Source organism: Pempheris klunzingeri, chromosome 1 (genome assembly GCF_042242105.1).
Source record: "Pempheris klunzingeri isolate RE-2024b chromosome 1, fPemKlu1.hap1, whole genome shotgun sequence".
NCBI classification, from domain to species: Eukaryota; Metazoa; Chordata; class Actinopteri; order Acropomatiformes; family Pempheridae; genus Pempheris; species Pempheris klunzingeri.
Genome location: NC_092012.1, coordinates 21,333,822 through 21,356,570, shown reverse-complemented (window position 1 = coordinate 21,356,570; position 22,749 = coordinate 21,333,822). Strand labels below are relative to the sequence as shown.

Genomic DNA, 22,749 nt, shown 5'->3' with positions numbered 1-22,749 from the left:
TTCCCACTGCTTTGCCTTTCCTGCCACTGATTTCAGCACTAAATAACTGAACAGCTACAGAGTCAAGAGCGAATTTGTTGATCACTCTGCTTCGAGAATGGTTTACTGCTGCTAATAGCATGATGGCTGCATGAACACATTCTCCAAAAAGGTCAGTGCATTTGCTAATATAATGAAAAAGCTTTTGATTGCTGCCTTCATGTCAAGAAAACCCAGATAGACTTTGGTCAGTTTAATAAATCATCGGTGCCGCTGGTGGAGGCAGAGCAGCATACTAAGCAGCAGCAGCAGATAGTAACAGTTGACTGTGAAGCTTGAGAAAATGACATTTTCGCGGAGATGAAACAGAAGCATAACTGATCAGTGTAGAAGAAAAGGGGCCTGGCTCATTTAGATGAGAGCTGCCATTTTGAAAGGACAGATTTAACATAGGGCAGCGAGTGGAGATGGGACTGACATCCTCGTGCTGCTGCAGTTTTCTTCACACCTTTATTCACTATAGATTTTTGAGGAAAGTATATTCAATAGCAGCCACCTGTTCCCTTAAGAAAAGCCAAAAGGATGTCATCACACAGACTGATGTTAGCCAGTGAGATGTGTAACAGAGCAGTCAGAGAACACCCGTTCCTGAGGCATCACACACACACACACACACACACACACACGAGCCTACAGCCTTTAAGGTCACGTGTCTTTCCCTGACAAGCCAGGGTCTAAGCTGCCAGAAGAGAGTGAGTGAGTGTGTGTGTGTGTGTGTGTGTGTGAGAGAGGGGGGGCATCGGGGGACGATTTACTTTTGCCCATTAAACTGCCAGAGAAAGCCACTTGCACACCAAACATTGCAGGCATCTCTTTGCTTTGCCTCCGTGTCAGATGGCCTGTCAGTCTGCCTCCTCACCAGCCCCCTGGCCCACACCGGCCCACTCTCAGTCCTGATATGGAGTGTACTCACCCCTGACTACTAACCTGGCACACGAACAAAGTGATCAACCAACTCAAGTGCCAATATGACTAGCGTTCCCTGCAGTGGCACCATCAGATCCAGCCTGTGTGTGTGTGTGTGTGTGTGTGTGAAGGGGTGTGGCAGCACAGAGTCGACACAGGCAGCGTCCTCACAATTGCAGCTGCAGGGAAGAAGCACATTATTCTCCATGTCGCACTCTAACCCCCCCCCCCCCCCCCCCCCCAGTGATCACACTGATCGTGATGAGCAGGGCTGCTCTCCACATGCACGCACACGCTGGACCAGAGGCTCTCTGTGATGTCTCAGCGTAACGCTCGCGTGTGTTTCCTCCGGTGGCCTGGTGCTTCACACAGGTGGAGCCTTTCTCCTCTGATGTTTAGTCAGAGAATATAAAGTTGGAGAGCATCGCCAGTGGCCTCAGAGGCAGTGAGGGAACATGGCGGAGGCAGCGCTCCCCGGCCAGTGCAGCGCTGCCAGCCCTCCGTGAGCTCTGCACGCCCACCACACGGCTGCCCTCCGCGGCCACATGCTAAATCCTGCGGCTTCAAGAACAACAGCGTAGCCAAAAACGGGTCCTCAGCAGGCGAACCCCTGCAGCAGCAGCAGCAGCAGCACCCCCTCCCCTCCCCTCTGTAAAGTCGCCCAGAACCAGGTCGATGGCACCGGAGAAGTCGTCAATTAAACCGCTCCACAAGTTTCGTTGAGTCGAAGGAGCATCACAGCCGCAACTTACAGCAGCGATCCGGTGGAGGGGGGGGGGCACGCAGCCGGTCACACACCGCGAGGGGCTCTCACACACACTCAGCCAGCGGGTCTCAGAGGCAGCCCGGACGGAGAGGAGGTCAGGCTGCTCCCTGCGTCTGCTGCGGGGGACACGGCAGCACAATAAGCCGATTAGAGCGCCGCGAACCTACCTTCAGCTCCGCTCCTGGGGCTTCTCAAGCCGGCCAGCCCCGACCAGATGCACATGAGCACAGTCCCGCTCCCCGGCAGCCAAAGAGCCTCCGCGCAGGGAAATTTCCAAGTGTCCGGACAGTGTGTGAGCAGCGGCACCGTGTCTGAGCGTGTGTGCGTGTGTGTGTGTGTGTGTGCATGTGTGTGAACGTGGGGAGGGGGAGATAAACCCACGGTGGGGCGAAGAGGAAATGCGTCATTATAAATGGACCAAACGCTTTGTAGTCCATCCACACACCTCCACTGCCCACGGGGACTACATGTTCATCCATGTGGGATGGGCTCCTCTCCGGGACAGGTGGACATCATATGAAGTCTGGTTAATAAGTAAATGTTCTTACAGTTGTAGCTTTAAGCCTAGAGAGAGAAAGCAGGTCCCCCCCTCCCTGTGAAAGGCATTCAAACTCCCCCACCTGCTCAAATATTTGAGAGGAAGAGCGCAGATGCCCTTTTATGGGCTGGGTGGTGTGGTGAGGAGCCAGGGACCTCAAACCAGTTCTCCTCCTGAGCAGCCCACTGCACCATAAAGCATCTCAAGAGATACTCCTGCACTTTAGTACTGAACTTCTATGATGGAGGGGGGGGGGGTGATGAGAGACAGATTAAAGACCCCCTCCTGACATGCTTTAGGACACATTAGCAGAATACTCTGCTTGGATATTAGTGTCTGATACAGTTCTTCCAAAAAGAAGTTCAATTAACTGATCACATGACCTCCATTTAAAAAGCAGCAGAGGCTCAGATGCATGTTCGGACCTCATCAGGGTCATTTCCTCTAAAACTACAAAACATGTTTTCAACTGTTTTAAAGTACTCCTAGACTGATAACCATGTGTGGAATCAGAGGAGCAGCCCCTTAAGGTTTAGGTCGTTGGTCTAAAACTACTTAAACTGTCAAATACTGAAAATGGGACAAAAGCAACCTGGAAGTGGGGTTTGATGGACCACCCCAAAGGTATTAGGTTATTATTCCATCTGTGCAGGGGTCGGTTGGGGTCGAGGCAGGACAAAAATATAAAGAGAGGGGCTTGGAGGCATTTAGTCGACGTGCTGTAAGTGGACACTGGGCCCTTGTTGTCAGGGTGCAGGTGGGTGAAATGCACAGCTAAGGAGGGCAAAGCTTAAAGATGCTGACCTGAGCGGGAGCGGGACACTCACAGCTAGATTCCAGACATTCTCATGGTGGCCCCTTGTTACCGTCAGAGCCGTTAACATGTCTGTCTGCTCTTATAATATCTGTACTTCCACCAACACAGAAAGCAGCACTCTCTGAAAGCCATTAGAAATCACACAGAGTACTTCATTTGTTCTTATTTTATCTATTGTTAGTGTTTTATCTATTTGTACATACTATTCTATTGATACATCCACTCTTCTTTATATGTGAGATTACAATGTGACAATACAACTTTGATTTAAAGGTATGCAACACGACACACAGCCTTTTCAAAATAACTATCTAGGCAGAAATCTCTACTCGGAGGTTTATAATTCTTAAAATTACACGTTTCTATAGCATCACAAGTTATTACCTTTGAAGCAAGATCCCAAAGATTTTCTTCTCTCTGGCAGATTTTCATGTTGATACTTTTGCGGTTTCCTTTCAACAAGCACCCGCAGGCATGGAAGAAGGAAGAAAATCCTTTCAAGTACAGCAGACCGACCACATCAACAGTCGACATGTCAGGTTTTGGCCTGCGTTCAACCTACCAGAGTTCGCAGACGTGTTTCTGTAATGCAAACACAAAAGATGCTGGACTCCTCCACGCCTTTCAGAAACCAGCAGGAGGGCTTATGACTGTTTCCAATGTGTTAGTGTTCATGTGCCAAATCTGTACTGAACAAAAATCTGGACACTATCTGTCAACTGTTGCAGGTTATGTTCACAAGCAGAAATGTGACAGGTGCTACCACCTTGTGGTTGCTGACATGCAGTACATTTATCACAGTAAAATCATACGACTTCGACTAGAATTGTGGGAAGGTTTATGAGCATGGATGAAATTCAGGCCATGACAACGTCAGTCAGTTTAGCAAATACTTTAAAAAGTGCTTTCCAGTTTCTAGATATTATAGTTTCAGTGTGATTTACCAATGTTGGAGAAGCCCAGCGTAGCAAACGTTAACACAAATCCTGGATAGTATTTGGTTAGGTGTGGTCAGCAGGTCCTCTTTCAGTGACAGCCTGCACACAGTCATCACGTGATGTTACTTTGTTGCACTAAGAATCTTTTTGAACTCATCAAACAGCTCAATTTCTGTTTTCGGTATGTGAAAAGTTGAAGCTGATGTGTTAAGGGCACCATTTTTTTTTTTGCATCCAAAAAACCATAAGTACAGTCGTGCTAAAGAAAAGCATGTTTTGTTGCACACAAGACTAAACAACTGCAAACTGCTTCATTAAACAGTTAATGTGAACAAACCTGAAGAATATGAAATGAGATTTTCCTTAAAGTCAAAGCACTTTTAACACATACTGCATTAGTCGATTGAAAATACTGTAATATCAAAGATGTATTAAGCCGAAATCAGTAACTTCTGAGCAGATAAAAAACAATTATTTACACCAAGGCTACAATTTTACACATTTTTTGAAGTGATGGCATTTATTAAAGCAGTGGGTGATCTTCTTAGTGAATATCAGGACTGATATCCCTATTGGATATGTTCAAAAGCCTTCAAGGAAATTTAAAAAAAAAAGCATAGTTTAGTAGAATTTCCACCCCCAATAAGGTCAACCACACGTAGGCAATGTCATTCTTGATTCTTTCAGTACACTTTTAATCATTTCTCTGTCATAGTGGACACAGAAGGACAGCCTACTGTAATAGTCATGATACTGTAAACTAACCTTGCTCACTATGCACACACACACCTGTGAACACACACAGCCCATGTCTACTCCTCTGCCTCTGCTCCTCTGGATTTTGTCTCATATATATCAGATTCCATTCCTGGCAAACTAGTTCTCCTACGTGCAGCGGTCTCGATCTTCTGCACCAGCTCCACATCCCACGGGTGACTGACAAAGCTGAGCACCTCCCCGCCCTCCACCCCTCCTGCTCTCCCCACTCGTCCTGCTCTGTGGATGTAGTCTGTGTGGGATTCTGGGAAGTCGTAGTTAACTACCAGGTGCACTCGGGATGTGTCCAGGCCCCGTGAAGCAATGTCTGTGCATATCAGCACATCCACCAAGCCCTTCTGGAAGGAGTGGAAGATTCCTGCACGTCCAGCAGCTGGCATCTCCCCCTGCAGACGTGCGTGCTGCACCCCCATCTCTTTCAGGGAGTACCCCAGCCAGTTGACAGTGGCAGACTTGTTGCAGAACACCAGAGCGGCAGCCCCTCCTCTCTCCTGTTGGAGCAGCTTCAGGGCTTGGTGGAGCTCCAGGATCTTGTCAGCGCCTTTTACCTTCAGGAACGTCTGCTTGACATGTGGCATGAGGAAGTGCAGCATCTTGCTCTTGATAACCACCATGCTGCCAAGGTCCGTCACCTGGCTGAGAACTTCCCCGACACCACCAGGGAAGGTGGCCCCCACCACCAGCAGCTGGGCCTTATAGCACAGGCCTCTTGTTTCCTTGGGATCACTTGCAATGTTTGTATGGAGAAGGATGTTCTCCAGCATTTCAGAGAAGCTGGGGTCGAACATGGTGTCAGCCTCGTCTACCACAAAGAACCTGAGCTCATTCAGGTCCAGGCAGCGTCTCCGCAGGGCTTTGACCAGAGCACCTGGTGTGGCCACTAAAATATCAGGCTGATCCCTCTTAAAGACCTCCTTGATGTGTCCTACACCTCGCCCACCGCCCACAGTCCTTGTCTGCAACCCAAACGGAGCGCTCAGAGTCCTGGACACAGCTGCCACTTGCTCGGCGAGCTCTCTGGAAGGCACAAGAACCACGCTGCGAATTTTGCGTGCCCTCTCAGCGTACATCTCTGAATCCTTCTCAGCCTGCAGTCTGTGAACGACGGGCAGAAGGTAGCTCAGTGTTTTCCCACTGCCCGTCTCCGCAGCACAGAGAATGTTGTGGCCTTTCATGACCTTTGGGATGGTCTGCAGCTGCACGGTGGTGGGATGGGTAACGTTGATGCTGTCCAAAGTTTCCACCAGCTCCTTACAGATGTTGAGGCTGTTGAACGTCACAGGTGTTTTCTGTTCAACACCCTCCTTCCGGTTCTCAGCAACAAAAGGTGGCACAGTCCTGATGTTGTTGATGGTGAAATAGTCCCCGAATGATTTGCCATGTTTCCATCCTTTGGAGCAGAGAGTGGGCTGCTCGAACCTCCCGAGCATGCATCCCGCAGACTGGTTCAGGTCAGGGTTCTTGCTCTTGATCAGGAGCTTTCCCGCTTTGATGGTGTTGACTTTGTTTTTGCCTCGAGTCTGTTTCACGCTGTCAACGCGCTTCTGCATGTAGCGAGGGACGCGAATAACTGTCTCCTCTGAGGCCGCTGCTGTCTCACAGGAGCGCGTCTGACGGACAGAGCAATGAACAGGACAGCAGGCCGACACTCGAACAAGCTCAGGGCAGAAGCCCCTGCTTAAGCACAGAGCTCTGGACGCTGCCACAGCCAAACAGCCGACCTTCACAGAGTGCATTTTTGGTGTCTAACAAAGAGGCTGACGAGAGTAAAAACACAACCGAAAGGCTAAACCATAGAGTTCTCACTCTGAAGGTTCAAAAAGCTCCGTGTATGTGTTAGCATCCTCTGACAGCGGAGCGGCCATGCTTTCCTGGCGAATGTTGATGATGTCAAGTGGGCGTGGAGTGATGACGTAGAGGCAACTAAAACATTTCTATTGAATGAGCAGTAAAAATACATTTAAAAGTAGAAACGGAAATGTAAAAGAGAAGGAAAATCCAAAAGACAGCAACAATTTCTAAAAAACAAAAAAAGTAAAAAGGTAAAAACTTTTTTTTGTTTTTTTTAGTTAAACAGCAAATGCATTAAACATGCTCAGACCGGGGTCCTCTTCTAACCTGGTGTCTGTTTGTTCTGATGTCTTGCACATTGCATGCCTGTTGACCAGGGGCTTAGTGAACCAGCTCTGCCTGCAGTACAGTAATGGCAATAGATTAATAGATAACAGACCAGAGGAGGGTGAGTAAGAGCACTGTCATTGACACAGCAGTGACTGTCGATAACTGCCCACATGACCCTGAGTCCTTTTACATCACACCCTCATTCACCCATTCACACATCATTCATTCAGGAGGAATCTAAGACGGAGGAGACGATTCTTTCTTTCACACATTCACACACTGAAGCTGCTTCAGGAGCAAGTTGGGGTTCAGTGTCTTGTCCCAAGGACACTTCGACATGCTGACTTACAGGAGCCGGGGATCAAACCGCCGACCTTCCGACTGTTGCCTCTGAGCCACAGCCGCCCCAAAGCACTGCAAATATATTTGTATTCATTTGTGAATGTTTGCATTGCAAAGAAAGCAGCCCTACATTTTATTTGATCATTGTTCTGGGACTTTTTAATCTTCTGAAGTATGTTAACATACTATGTAGGTCACACTTATACATCGCTACTCCTTGGCTAAAGGCGGGCATGGTTTTTGCATGCCTGTCATGGGGTTCTTAGGGGGATAATCCAGTGTTGCTGCTTTGCCACAGGAAGTGTAAGCTAATAAAAAGGAGACTAATCTAACCAGGCATGCATCCAGAGAGGGTCCAAAGAGGGACACAATCTCTCTCTCCCCTGGCCAAGGAATGTTTTCATTGATTCATTTTAGATTCCCATTATATTCTTTTCTGCAAATGACAGTTGGTTCATACCCAGTGCAGACAAAAATCCCCTGTCTGCATCAGTGCTGGTGTCACATGTAGAATTGATTGTGTATCAGCGACCCCACCCATGCGCTGAATGAATCAGCACACTGATTGATTTACTGTAGCTTCAGAACATCACACACACTTTCAGTAATAGAATCTGTTGTCACATGTTGGACAAACCAAAGCTGGGGCATCCCTATAAACTGGGATCTTACATCACTATCTCCTAACAAAGGAAGAGAGAACTGATTTCTTCTGCACAGTCAGACTTCTTTATTGAATCAACCGTGTCACGGCAAAGTAAACACTAAAATGAGCCTCATTCACACTACGTACGCTTAGTTATGTCCGCTCCCTGTGCTTGGGATTGCCCGACGGGGATGCAACTGTCTGATAACTCAGCAGACTAAGTCAATAATCAGTTTCACAGACTGAACAAAAGAGGGCAGCATAAATCAACAAGGAGGGCGACGTGTCAGCTGAAGTCCTAACCAGAGCAGTCGCAGCACCGTGCCAACTCTTCTTTCACATAGTTTCAAGAGAAATATTGTTTGCCTACGATTAATTATCATTCAATATCATTAAATATTATTCAGAATGTTCTCTACTGTTCTGCTCTGCTGCATTATTACCATACTGTATAAGACGAACACAGATCAGTTAAGACATAAGATAACAAATAAAGAAGAATCAAAGTAAATATATATATATATATATATATATATATATATATATATATATATATATATATATATATATATACACATAGAGAGAGAGCGAGAGAGATAAATTCATCAGCTTTTCCACCAAACAGCGTAATTGCCTACTAATTAAGCCATTTATTCCTTATCAGCTGACATTCTGATGCAGGGCTGTGTGCAACTTGATATATGTTGACATTTAGTGAACACTGAGCGTGTTGCCAAGGTGCTGTGATACATTTCTGCACTGTGTGCAAACCCCAATCCTTGAAAGAGTGACACCTCTCGAACAGGACCAGTGTGGGGGCAGATGTTTTTTTTTTCTCCTTCATAACTTTCTTTTACAAGAACAGAATATCACAAACCACATCTACAGCCTCCCACACAATTTGTTTTCTTTATCTTCTCCCTTCAAAGGTCATCTGCGAAGATAAGAGACGTAGGTAACCTGAATTAGACTCGGGTGGGTCTGGAGACACGGCAAAGTTCAGTCAACTCATGTGACTGCCACATAATAATATGATGATAAGTTTATAATACAGCTTAATAGGAATATACTTATAACAAACGTGAATGTACAGTCAGTAAATTAAGACGCGTTTGGATTAATTCACTAAAACCTTATATCATTTCTTTTGTATGCACACGTGGAAGGTAATTAATTCCACAGCACTGTACTTATTAAAGTAAAGTAGTTGCACTCTGTCCTTTCATTGACTCAAATACATTGCAAGAATCACAGCTATTCCGGTTAAATTTGTTATGCCTCTCTTACCGCTGTGAGTCACTCTCATAGACGACTTGGTTCTAATGATTAATGTAGTCCTCTCTACAGACTGGCACTGGTTTTGTACTTATGTGTAGGTAAAGACTTCACACAATAATCATGTGTGACTAACAGACAGTAACTTTTGCTCATAGCAGTCCTTAACAACAACTTCTTGTGTTCTGTTAATATAGTAATATTATATTACTTAATATTAACATTTCTGTACCTGTTCTAATGATTTCTAGCAAAACAACTGAATCAGTGTCTTAACATTTGTCAGTCAATCAGATCACTTCAGAGCAGTATGAATTGGCAGGATACCATTTAACTGGATGACGTTTTAGTTTTGCTGTGTATTCGGAACTCGGGAGGATTTTGATTGTAATCACACTGCCACGTCACCTACAGAACTCAGAAGAACAAATGTCTGCTTAGAGAGAATTGCTTCAGAAGGTGGCACTTAAGTCAAAAAGGGTTAAACCTTGTGCTTTTGCTTGGAAATAAAGACCACAGGAAATGATATTGATGCTTTCAGATGCATTTGTGAGCTGAGCGCTTGTCTCTACACCCACATACATCTAGCACAGGTATATGTAGCGTGGCTGTGTCAGAAGAAGCGGCTGCTGTCTGCTGTGCATGCAATCTGACAAGTTATTTTCAGCAATATAATAAATGATCTTTGGTGTTGTGTCTGCCTATGTGTTGCTTGAATGTGCAAAACATATCATTTTTCTGTTTTTGTTTAAAGTTCTTTTGATTTGTACTCAAAGAATATATGATGTATATAAAATCATTTGTTTCTTTTATTGTAATTTGATCCTAAAAAGACCAACATTTTATTCTAATGCCATTAATCTATGATGGCAGAATGAATAGTATCAATAATGCACGTAATAAAAACCTTAAGGTGTTTTATAACTCCTATAACTCTTATCAGTGTTGTAAAAACCTTTGGTGAAACATTAAAAACTTGTTTGATAGAGACTTCTTGATCAGCTACGTGTGTGTGTGTGTGTGTACAGTATAGTACAGGTATGGGGACAAGAATATCCATATGTGCTGCCAATAATTCACCTATAGTATATGACAATGCATGTTACTAGTTTGAACTAATCCTCCAACGGAGTGAAAGGAAGTGAACATTAATACAAATGTTGATCATCAAAGCAGCAACACATTAAAGCTTTACAGTGCATCAACCTCTTGCTTACCCAATAAAGATTAACCCGAGGAGATTGATGGGTTGGATGGAGACACAGAGGTTAAAAGGAGTGGACAGATTTACTATTACTTTATTCTAGTTGATAAGAAATAGTAAATGCATTGTGATTTAAATAAACCAGTGACTACTACTCACTAGCTTGGCCTGACAGAGGTACATTTAACACACAGCCTATTTTAAATATATGTATAAGGAGGACATATATCTCTTTGAATGGCCATGGACAAAGATTTACTGCAGGCATTTTCAAACAATTGCGTAACAATGTGTTCTTCAGTTCCTCATGTTCTTCTCAGCACCTTTTGTCAACATTTTAGTCCAAAGCCCTGGTAGAAAATACCCACCTTGTCCTGCCAAGTGCAAAACACGGTGAAAAATACTATTTGAGCAGGCAATGATATTTAAAACTGTAAAATTGGAGGTAACGGTAAATAATAGATATCTAACCCCTGTGCTCTGGAAACACAAACAGTATTTTTTTAAAGGTAGCACTATTTATGCTGCACCATCTACAACCTAAATGATTCATACAACTACGAATAACGTGTCTGTTCTTTCCTACCTACAGCATAGCATTGACAAGGCTAAATTGGCTGATTAGAAATGATTGGGTCTCTGAGCTGACAGGCTCAAGGGATCTAAAGGTAAAAAGTACATTGTGTCATAATACTTAGCAATCCTGGCTCAGATTGGACCCACACAAAAAAAACTAAGGCTTGAGAGCCAGGCGCAATCGGATGTAATCTAATGGTGGGTGGTTGGAAGAGAATGGAGGGCCAATTAAATAGAGCAAAGTGGCTGTAAGACCTAGTCGTTGCAAGGTCAAAAGGTTTGTTACATGCAATTTCAAATGTTTGTGCACCTTGGTTTGCAGAAACAGCAGTAATAAGACATGGCCAAAGATATTAAACATTTATGAGCATTTATGAATTTCAGGCTTAATGTGTCCTTTACATCTATACTTTTATATATATATATATATATATATATATATATATATATATATATATTTACACTCTACATAGGCCTTAAATGTTTGGTTTTTTTTGCTTAAATTAAATTGTATTTACTGTGTTGCTCTTGTCTCCCCTTTAGTCTGTTTATGTGTAAGTACAGGAGAGCAGTGGGAAAGCCAAAGTCAGATCCCTTGTATGTGTCACATACGTGGCCAATAAGAGCTGATTCTGGTTCTGATATATTTTTGTGTAATTATCAGGCACCAAAATGTCCCCCTGCTAACAAGACACACAGCAGCTGCACAGAACTGTGCGGATTAGGCTCACAACTTTAATGAACTGTTTATTAACTCCAGCACCGAGGAGCTGTGCGTGCGTGCGTGCGTGTGCGTGTTTGTGTGAGTGTGCGTGTGTGCGCGCGCCCCGTGTTGTGTTGTGTCTGCTGACGTCACCACTGGAACTGCCTTGTCACGCGGGGTTAGTAAAAGTTGGGATAGAGAGAGAGAAAGAGAGAGAGAGTTAGACAGACAGACAGAGAGAGAGAGAGGCAGAGAGACATTCAACGGACAGTTGACCGGCTTTATAACGAACAGTAAACACCGGCACAGACAGCTCGTGTTTTCCGTGGACGGGGACACAGAGGAGGAAAGCAGTGAGACAGGCAGAGGCAGCGGCAGGCCAGTCTCTCTCTCAAGTTGAAGCCAGTGAACTAGCAGAGGAAGAGGAGCCAACGACGCGTGTTTTGGACTCGTCCAACAAGCGGAGAACCGGCTCGGTGTGCGCCCGCAGGCTCGTGAGGACCATGAACTAAAGTTGAAGTTCGGCGTCGTGGCAGTCGGTAAATGCTGGGACATTTTCGGAGAGCGTAGATTGCTCCCAGCGGTCGACGGTCGAGTGGCGGGGTAAAACCCGAGCTGTCAAACCCGATGACTACTGCAAACTGCCCCGGGAATGAGGAGCTGGACTTCAGGCTGATCTTCGGAGAGGACGGGCAACAGCAGCCGTTAGGCCCCGCAGGTCAGTCAGTGTGCTCCCCGCTCAGTGGCACGTTTCACTCCGCTGTTAAACTTACGGCACATTATGCTCCAACCTGAACAGAAGTTACTCCCCTACTTAGCTACAGTTGGCTTCATTTAGCCCGACAGCTTCCCACACCATTCTTTTACAATGTGCGCCCCCTAAAAAGGGAACCGAAATTAAATTTTTTTCAGTAACAAAGACATTAAAACATCCCGTCCTGTCGGTCGTTGTCGCCCCAACACCAGCTGTCAGTAGCCTGACATGCTAGCAGGTTAGCACAGGTGCTGTTATGACCATATGCTAACTTCACGCTCCGTGGGGATGAACGCTGTGGAACTTTGGCGGGATGCAGCAGGGACAGTGAGACTGATGTGAGAGAAGAGCAGGAGCCAGTGTCACAGACAGCACATGCTAATGCTGCCAGAGCTTTCACTCACCTAGTGTTTACTAAATAAGTTCACAGGAGGACAGATGCCGTGCTAATGCTCTAACAACTGTGGGAGCTGTGGTGTTTCTCTGTAAGGGGTCTTTGAGCGAAAGGTGCGAGCGGTTACTCTCTGTTCATGTAGATTTGACGCAGTGATAGAAAACTACTAATATACCGTCAATAAAAGGAATGAATGAACTCAGGGAGGAACGAAGCAGCAGTTCACAAATGGAATACTGTAATAAAAAAGAAGAAAAAGAAATGTAGACTTTTAAGATTTTATTACAGATGTAACCACAGTGAATTCAAACACCATCTTAAAGACAACAAAATAAATAAACAAAATAGGATGTGGATATGAGAGGCCCTGCACTGTACCTTTGCAAGTGTCTGGCTTCTGTTAACTGTAGGCAGGTCTTCTATCTCTAAAATCAGTTTTCCAGTGAAGCTAAATTAAAAAGTGAAATTATGGGCTATCCAACATTTGGTTCTTATTCTAATGTGACAAATGTTAGGCACATAAACAGAAGAGCGATATGTATTATCACCGGGGAAAATCAGTGATAGACTGAACTTGTTAAAAGCCATCTTCTTCTCTCCCCCAGGATATTATTTCAGTATACATCCATTTTAATCAAAAAATATAAGTCTATGCTATGAATACTATACTATATAGTATAACTCACATATTGCTGCTATTACAAGTGTGATGCAGTGCCACATACACTGTTGCCCATAAAGATGGAATAAAATGTTTTTTACCTCTTCTCATGAAATGATTGTGACAATGTGATTTATTCTTGATAAATAAAGTGTGTATCTTCTCAACTTTATTGATCAAACTCTTCCAAACATATCACAGTGAAACTTAAACCACAATTAACCTTTGCAAACTGTGGATTCAGGCTTTAGCAAAACTGGGGGTATTGAACTATTCCAACTTTATGGGCAGCAGTGTGTATGTCAATGCCAAGAAGCAGAGAATGGCCTTGGTCCTCGTGGATCAGTGATCTCAGGTGTGTACCATGCTAAATAAGTTGCCATGGGTCTGAATCCAGACAAGGATCTGTGCCGCATACCGCTGCCCTCTGTTTCTCCCCCAGGCTTAACTATCCTCCAAAGGTGAGAATGCCTGACACAATGAATTTTATAAGGCTATATTGAAACCTTATGTCACAGTAGAAAAGAAGAGGATGGAATCCATTATGCTATGCCTGGGCTTATTAATTGATTATTAACCACAGATGCTTGTAATTATTGAATTATATACAAAGTAAGCTGTCAGCCAAGGTTAATTGTTATGCACTGGATATGAACTGAATCATATTTGCTTGGACTAATATTTTGGATTAGGTTTTGGAAATCACTCTAAATGGAAACTAAACCTTAAAACTTCACAGCATCACAGACCGTGTGGCAAATTTGTCATCACAAACCACAAGCAGTTTGAAATGTTAATTTTAAGAAAGCCAAGGCATCTAAAGATACCAGATATTTCAGACTGAATTACTAGGAATGGGTCTAAAATGACACACCATCATGCACTGGAATTTTTTCCCGTTGAAGTATGTTGTGCCCAGTAAAAAATTATGGGATGGATTTGAAGATTTTGCTCACATTAGGTGTATTTTAGATTCAGTGAAGTGATGAAAAAAGCAGGTAAACAATAAATGAACATGTCATGTTGTCAAATAGTGTTAACAATATTCTGTTTTTTTAATTGAATTAATGTCTAAGAGAAATGCACCTGTTTAACAAAGAGAAATGACATTTTATTCTCTGTTTGGAGAAAAAAAAATGCTGCTTTTTATTTTTGGCAGTAGAGGACATCACTAGTTGCTGGACATACAAATGGTCATATCCTATCAAAATAACTTTGTTGCTTGTTACCAATAATTGCATTTGATTAATTAATTTATGTTGTGGGTGTCAGGACTTAACATTACTCCAGATATACTGATCATATTTGACGTGTATAAATTCACTTGTTATTTACAGTGCAGTTACATGCAGTTTCTGTTTATGCGTAACGTCAGGCTACATGTCACTGGGTAAAGTTTCGACCTATTATGGTTGACAGGCGCAGATTTCACTGTTGTATTTACTCCTTACTTGTATTTACTCATTGTCACATGAGGTATCAGAATGACAGATTTAAAGGATTTATTTGCCGTGGAAAAATACACAATGAAAGAAGTGCATGTTTCTTGTTTGCTGATAATTTGCGCTCATTTCCTTAATGATTCTAGACACTTGAAAAAGGTGATATGTTACCTAATAAACCAGGGCAAAGATTCATAAAGCATCAAACTAGTAGAGTTCCGTGGTAGACTCAGCAGACTTAGTAGACACAAGTGGTGCTGCAATGAAATGAAAAATATTGTAAGTGGATCAGTTATCTCACATTGCTAAAAACTGATACCATCACCATCCTTAGATACTCCTGCGAATAACAGAAGTTGCAGCGTTTCGAGTCTGGGTTGCTTATTCAGTTAATCTTGTAAATATTTGTGTGAAAGAGTATTTTAGATACTTGTACACAGGCGGAGTAATTTAAGATATAAAAAACATCTGGATTGACATGGATTGAAACCCACAAATTTAATGAATGGCATTTGTATCGGTCTTTGCATCCATGCTAAGTTCACCTTCCTCATTTGTTTCTGTCTTTGGCCTGAACCATTGGAACCTGTGAATTGTCAGGCTGTGTGCTTTTTCATGAGACCCTGGCAAAGTAATGACTCCATGAAAGTTTGGCTTGTGCAATCTTAAATCAATTTTTCCTTCGATTAAAAAAAGAAGTTTGATTTGGAGATGGGACGAGGGGAAAAACTGCAGCTGGAATAAGCATAGGAATAAAAGCACCACTGTGCAAGTGGTTTTAATCTGGTCCGGACTGTATGACTTGGCCCAAAGGAGGGGCGCCTGTCCAAATTAATAACTGGAGCGTAATATAGGTTCACACAGCCAGAGTAACAGGGAGCACACTCCTGAGCTGGCCTCTTGCTCTGAAGGCAAGGATCAAGTCAGGGCTTGTTTCTGAAACAACATGGAGAACGTCTACTGTGAATATTTGACAGGTTTTTACTCAGCCGAGCTTTGTATTGTTGAATGTTGCTTGAACAGGGCTGTGATTGTTATCATTTCAGTATCAGTGCAGCAATTCTTCAGACTTTTGATTGATGTGTTAAGAGGTAATGTCTCCAAACAGAAAAGTGAAACAACAGTGGCATATTTTGTGTATCTCTTTAAGCAGCTGCACGAAAAGTTACAATATGTCACAATAATGTAGTTTACTTTCTGAAAGAGCAATGTTACAGGATGTGATGCTGTTTATGACAGATCCCCCCCACATGTTTGCTGTATTTAAGTTAACTAGTGAATGCTGGCATCCTGTACACGTTTACTCTCAGCCCAACTGATATCTGGCCGTTTTTCAGTTTCTACTTGCAGATGTGAATGTGCTTAAAAACCGGCGTAATGGTGCGGTACACTGTGATGACCTGCCCCGTCTGCCTTTCTTGTGCTGCTCTTTGTTTGTTGGGTGTCTGTCTCGACATTTTCTTGCCGTTTCTGAGTTTTTTCTTGTTGCTCAGGAAACAGACACCTCCTTGAGGTGAAATATTCCACTGTTCTATTCACAGACACTGGGCAAGCTTACTGTAAGGGTTTTCCCCAGAATCTGTACAGTGCCAGCTGAATAGAAGAAAGTCCCTCTGTGAATCAGCTTAACTAGAAAGTGGAATGCGATAATTCAAAATTCACTGAAATAAATGTGAGGGAAGGACAAAGAATAGGTTCAAAATCAAGGCCAAACAACTACTGCGTTTATTGACAAAACAGGCATCTTTAAATTGAGTGAAAATGAAATCATTTTTTACTTCGTTAGGACAAGTGTTGGGAAAAACTGGGAAGAACTTTGTCATAGAAGGAAAATTACCTATTGAACTATTGATTTAGGTTTACTCTTTGGTTGCATCTATAAAGATGTGTGCTTAGTCTAAATTGTGTCCCATAGCCTACCCCTATGTCTATCAAATTAAAAATCAACAGTTCACATTCTCTGATCATTTCCTACATTTTATGGACAACTTTAAAAGGCAGATACTTTTGACATACATGCACATTTAACTTGTATGGAGCCATCTTCACCATAAGTAGACCCGGTGACTGCGGCCGCCTCTTTCAGAGCTACCTTCTCCCTCTTTCTCTTTTCAGAGAGGATAAGGATGTGTGTACTGCACTCTGAATAGCTGCATCACGCCGTGCCATTACATCATCTGCTAATATTTCTACATTTCTGGTTGCTGCTGAAGCTTTTTTTGCTCTTTCGAGCTTTTTATGCTCAAGTATGTCCATGCTTTCTCTCGTAGTGGCACTTCACATTGTCCCGCACATGCACTTAATAAATGCCGTGGTTCACACTCACTCAATGGCCTTTAACACTACATTCACCCATTCACACACCATTCATACACGGACAACTGGGATTTGTGGTTAGCTGTGTTACTGAGTATTATTTTTTATCTTTTCCAGTGTATGGTTCTATTAAAGGTAGTCCAGCTGTTCACAGGTGATGACCAGGGTATGGTGCTACCTACCCAGTTTAGTAGCTGCCTGTTTGCTTCTGTTCTTCTGTTCTTTTAAATCTTACTAACGGTATGGGAAAAGACATTGTTTGATTCTTTGTGCTGGAGGTGTGAGGTTTAGCCAACTGCTCTAACACTGTGTAGCTATCAGCCAGTTCATTTTTTGAAACTAATGTAGCATTAAATAATTTAAAAATGGTTCAAATGTAGACTAGACTAAAAACCCAAATAACCCACACTAAGCTCTAGCTAGTAACTATGACTTGAACATAGGGAATCAACAAACTGTTGCAAAATTATTCAGTGTTTTGTTGCACAAGTAGATCATGATAAGGGAGTGGAAAAATTAAACAAGTAAAGGAAAGTGACTGTCATCGGTTGTCTATGTGAGCGGTGCGGATAAGAAATGAAACCTGTACAGCATTTCGTCAGCCTTTGTCTTTTGGACGCCAACAAATAATGGACAAGTTCCTTCTCTTATGTTTGCTGTTACAACAAGTAGCAACTGTGTGTGACACCTCAGACAAACTGATTTTCAGACTTAGTGGAACTGCACTTTTTCTAATTCTTCCTGATCCTTTTTGAATCCAATTGTTGAGTCATCTCCAGAAGCCATAAACCTTCCCTTTAGCTTTACCGTTTCTGACTTGTGTGTCCTCTTAGTTCGAGGTCCTTAGAGCTAATCATCTCCTTTAATGTGTATCCATAGACTTTATTTTCATTCATGCCACCTCTAAATGTTGTACTGTGTTGGTAAAATGATCCTGAAAGGCAGCATTTATCACTTTTGATTTTTTTTTGGAAAAGTCAGACTTTTTCTTCTTTGTTTTTATGAGTACGTTCTAATTAAGGCTTTTTTTCCATATGCTTGTGGAGATCAGACTGTTCGTCTTAATCAAAGTGTTTCTTCATTTAATTGAGGGGTAATTTCACGCAATTCACATAAAGCATTCTCATACCCCCAGACTGATCATTTGGGTTTTCCACCTCTGAAACTTGTGCCACCATCTTAATATAATGGTGTCAAATTGAATTTCATGTGTTCCCCTCAGAGCACATTTGAAAAACTTGACAGCAACATGTCTTTTCAGAAACAATGCCTCAGTTCTCTGGGAAATCCACAGACCTGGCTGTCAAAAGTTTCATTGGGACTAATCTATTATTGTTTGTGTGTTTATTTATTTTTTGTAGTTGCTTAATTTAAATGTCATTTTTCATTGCTTTGTAAAGCAGAAACAAATGATTATATCATCTATTGACCCAATTCACTGCTGATTAGGTGAAGATTACAACAATTATGGGAAAATCAATTAATTTAAAATACAGAACATATGCTGGTGCCATAATAAATGCGTGGGTGTTAGTATGACAAAATAAGCAATTTGTAGATGCCAGTGCATCAAGTCAGTAGTACATTATGACTCTCAACTAATTGAACAAGACTTCCTTAGGCTACGTCCCAGTAAAGTCCATACAAAATATCTGCTGCTGAAACATTTTTACTATCTAGCTACACTAGTTTTCCACAGCACTTTTTCCTGTGATGGGGTTTTTTTAGTTTGTCGTTTTAGGCCGTAAACGTAGATTTACACAGGAAGGGAAAACCATGTGTCTAGAGGTGTGTTTGTCAGGTTTTGAGTAACTTTATGTGTAACTACCATGAGTCCCAGACTATTGCAGCTTACAGCTAACTGTCATTGTGAAACAAAAAGCACGGCGCTCAAAGTGGCCTTATCAGGCACTAGTGTGTGATGGTTTTCCTACAGACAGTGGTTTCTAACTTGCTTTCATCTATAGTGTAACAGGGCAAGTCTGGTTGTACATGCTTATCATTGAACATATTACCCCGTCACAGCTTTTAAATCTAGTTTCACATGTGAAAATAGCACAATCCATTCTACAGTATGCTACAACATGTATTTGGCCTCATCCCTTAAAGTACCACTTACCCTATTTGTGATAGAGTGTCTATTGTGAAGTGGTTGTGTGAGTGGTAGAAATAGGTAATGGTGAGTTAAGGGTTATGCAGGTCACGAGCAGTGGCCTCATTGGGCATTAGAGGTGGCAAGAGGCAGGGGGGCAGAAGTGCCCTTTAGAGGCAGAGTAGTAGATCCATTGCGGAGGTGTGTGGCTCTCTGCCCAGACATGCCATGTGGGGTTCAGATGGCAGGGTGGAATCAAAGGAGAGGGGGGCACACCACTCTCTAGCTGCTGGTAAGAGGAAAATGAACAGCATTTTTGTTCATCTGCTCTCCTTGTCTTTTCTTTGTCTTTTTGTATATTTTCATGTACATTATCCATGTAAGACCTATGTTCTTAAGTTTTTGTGGTTTGTCAGTTGACAGCATACCAGCACAGAGTATTGTAGACCCGCCACTAGGACGACTGAGGCTTCTTTCCTTTCTCACTGCTTTCTCAGGATGTGAGAGAGACCACGAGTGACATCAGAGAGACTGGTCTAGGCTACTGAAATCTCCAGATGCCAGCAGTCACAACTGCACAGTGACTCGTTCTGCTAATGTGCTGTGACATTTCTTGTACCTGTAGGATTGTCTTTGTCATGTTTAGATATGAGAATATGTCGAGGCCCATTATTATAAATATCAAACTGAGAGCAGCTAGTGTAGAAAGCAGTTGTGCCTTTGTCTGTGTTGTTGTCATTGCTCTGCTTCTCTGAACCAAGAGCATGATCCTCTCAGTCCTTGTCGTGGGAAAGACTGAAAGACTGAAATTACATCGCTCTCATGGTGGACTATTTTGAGCTCCCAAAGAGAGTGGCAGAGGGCAGGCGGCAGGTTCTAGTGACTCGTTTGTACTTAGTGCAGGAGAACCCCTCTCATCTCAGCACGTCTGCAGCCTTCAACTTTTTACTGCTCAAGCGCTTTGCGATCCTAACGGGGAGAGGAGTAGAAGAATGCTGTGCGCTACATCGCCAGGTGAGTGTGTCGGCACTCCCAACTCTAGCCAGGTGTGTTATGCGTGTAGTCTAGACTTTTATATTGAGGGGTGGGAGCCACCACTCAGACAAGCAGCTGTCATTAGAGTACAAGCTGTCCTGAAGTCTGTCAGAAATAATATTAAACCTTCCCTAAACACATATGTGTTTAGTGAGCGGTCTCCAGTCTGAGGTTAAAATATGTCCAGCATTACTTTTTTCTGATATTGTTTCACTTGGTATGCAATGCACTTGAGACTCACTTTCCTAATGTGCAGTCAGCTTGGGTCTTTGTGCTTATCATGTATTATGTAAAGATGTTTATCATGTTAAACGTGAAGCTTGTTATTATTGTGAAAGTACGACATTGACACTTGTTGATATTCACAGACATAGTTTTATTCATCTACGTCACCACAAATTACATACAAAAAAACTGGCAAAAAGCAAACGTAAGATGAGAGGAAAACATACAAACAAAGCTTTTTTTAAGCACGAACAAAGACAGTGGAGTGACAGGTTGACGAGCAATCATCTATAGGCTTTGTCAATCTTATAGTTTCAGATGGAAGGCTTTTTTTTTTAGAAAAAGGGAGTTCATTGGCCTACAAGTTCTAATATCTCTAAGAACATCCGAAAGACAGAGAGGTCAAAAGTCAGACAGTCATGCACGAGGTCCACATGTGGAGCTAGATCACCATGTGGGTGCCCCCTAACCCTGTTGAACTGAAGAGGTCCCAATGCCCAGTGTGATGAATGAGACGTTTGTTTCCCGGGGCGAGGCATGAGTAACTATGTGTGGCATCTGTCTAGTTTAAATTTAGTGTAACTGAAGCTACCGCTGGCTGTGCTGTATCAACATGTCAGAGGCTGCATTACACCAGACAGAAAGCTGTTGAACTCCTGCATCTGGCTTCATTTTTTTCTTTCTCTCTTTGCTCCCCTTTTACTATGAGGTGTGGCTTGCTACACAGGGATTAGCGTTGTTTGAGTCCCATTTTATTTTAGGCTGCCCCTCAAAGCCGTATTTCAGTCAGGCTAATACTTGGTATTGGCACCTCCACCCCATGCAGTTTTTCTTGTCCCACTCCCATTATGTGTCCAGTGATCAGGTGTGACATTTTCTACAATCAGGTATTAAGAAACAGTGATTGTTGCTGCACCCTTTATTAACAATGAACCACGGCTGGTTTTAAATGGGATAAATAAGAAAATGTTTCAATTAAGTGTTCCAAAAAAAGGAAGGAAGACTTCAGTTGCCACAATTAAACTTGTGATGTGTCAGATTTTCAAGGGGGTGATGGTATGCATTCCAGTAGGGGCCCATGTGTTTGAGTGGACCCCACTACATGGGAATGTGGACCATGTGGACTTTGACAGCTGGGCAAGAAAGGGCATTACACACCGATTGTGGATAAAGGTTTGAACAATATAACCCATTGATCACTTTATGCACATTATGCTCAAAAGAGGAAAACATGTGGATCTCTGTGGCTAAGGTATCCTCGTCATCTTGTGAAACATTTATGGGTTTTTAGACTCTTTTTACTGCTCACATGCCATGGGCATTTATATTTTTTGCAGGGGAAATTGCCATCTTCCTGTTTATTCCTTGATTACTTCCTGTAACAGGACAGCTATGAGGCTCTCCCTTGAGCAGAGCAGATGGACCCTTCACTAGAGAACACTGCATTTCTTTTTACCACCTGACCTCACCATATCTTCATGATCCCTTCCACTACTGCACAAGTGGCACAGAGGATGGGAAGTGGCTTTGCTGGCCTGGCACGGATTGTTTAACTAATTTGTGTGAAGATGGATAAAGGCTGGGAGTTTTAGGTGGCCATTGTTGACATGTGGAGATTAGCAGAGTGTTAGAAGGCTTAGTTTTATAACTAGCAGTACTTTGTTGATGCATGGATTTTCTAGAAACATAGTATATACAGTATAATCATCCATATGATTTGTTATGAACTTGGTTGGAGGATATTGGTTGACACACTTGCGCATTAATCCATGACGTGTATACACTGGAGTCTCATTACACTCTCTAAGACCCATAGTGTGCAAATGTCAATCCTTCCTCTCTCTGCTCTGTATCTGTCTCTCATACACCCTGTCTCTCTCCCATTCTCTCACACAAATAAGCACACAAAAGCTCTGTTTCCCTGGCTATCCCTCTCCTTTGCTCTCTCTCTTTCCCTCTCTGCGGGTGACTTTTTCAGGCACATGCATAGTCAGCCCTGACAGATCGTTTAAATGTCACCCCTGCTAGCAGTGCCTCTGATGTTATCTGCTCTGGGTTATTGCAGGCCATCAGGCGGCTTGTGTTCGCCTAGGAGGCCAATCTTCTAATGCACTGTAGCTCTCCACTGAAAACCAACACATACATGAACCATCTGACAAATTCTGTGTTTACATGCACACAA

At 42.9% G+C, this 22,749-nt stretch overlaps 3 protein-coding genes across 3 annotated transcripts in view; 1 reads left to right on the top strand and 2 right to left on the bottom strand.

Moving 5' to 3' along the window:
• tln2a (talin 2a) overlaps positions 1-3,606 on the bottom strand; it is an 84,955-nt gene extending 81,349 nt beyond the window's left edge. Inside the window, exon 1 of the mRNA XM_070855206.1 lies at positions 3,451-3,606. The gene's annotated coding sequence lies outside the window, so the exon portion shown is untranslated. The remainder of the gene's footprint in view (positions 1-3,450) is intronic.
• A 1,019-nt stretch (positions 3,607-4,625) lies between these two features.
• Positions 4,626-6,641, bottom strand: ddx28 (DEAD (Asp-Glu-Ala-Asp) box polypeptide 28). The gene has a single exon (XM_070832979.1). The coding sequence runs from the start codon at positions 6,515-6,517 to the stop codon at positions 4,817-4,819; it is 1,701 nt and encodes a 566-aa protein (XP_070689080.1). The 5' UTR covers positions 6,518-6,641; the 3' UTR covers positions 4,626-4,816.
• A 5,236-nt stretch (positions 6,642-11,877) lies between these two features.
• Positions 11,878-22,749, top strand: part of nfatc3a (nuclear factor of activated T cells 3a) — a 58,022-nt gene continuing 47,150 nt past the window's right edge. Inside the window, exon 1 of the mRNA XM_070830467.1 lies at positions 11,878-12,366. Coding sequence (XP_070686568.1) covers positions 12,276-12,366 — 91 coding nt within the window. The 5' untranslated portion in view covers positions 11,878-12,275. The remainder of the gene's footprint in view (positions 12,367-22,749) is intronic.

Bases quoted from the DNA above. Each gene is read 5' to 3' on its own strand.
- ddx28 (XM_070832979.1), bottom strand. From the start codon at position 6,517: ATGCACTCTGTGAAGGTCGGCTGTTTGGCTGTGGCAGCGTCCAGAGCT.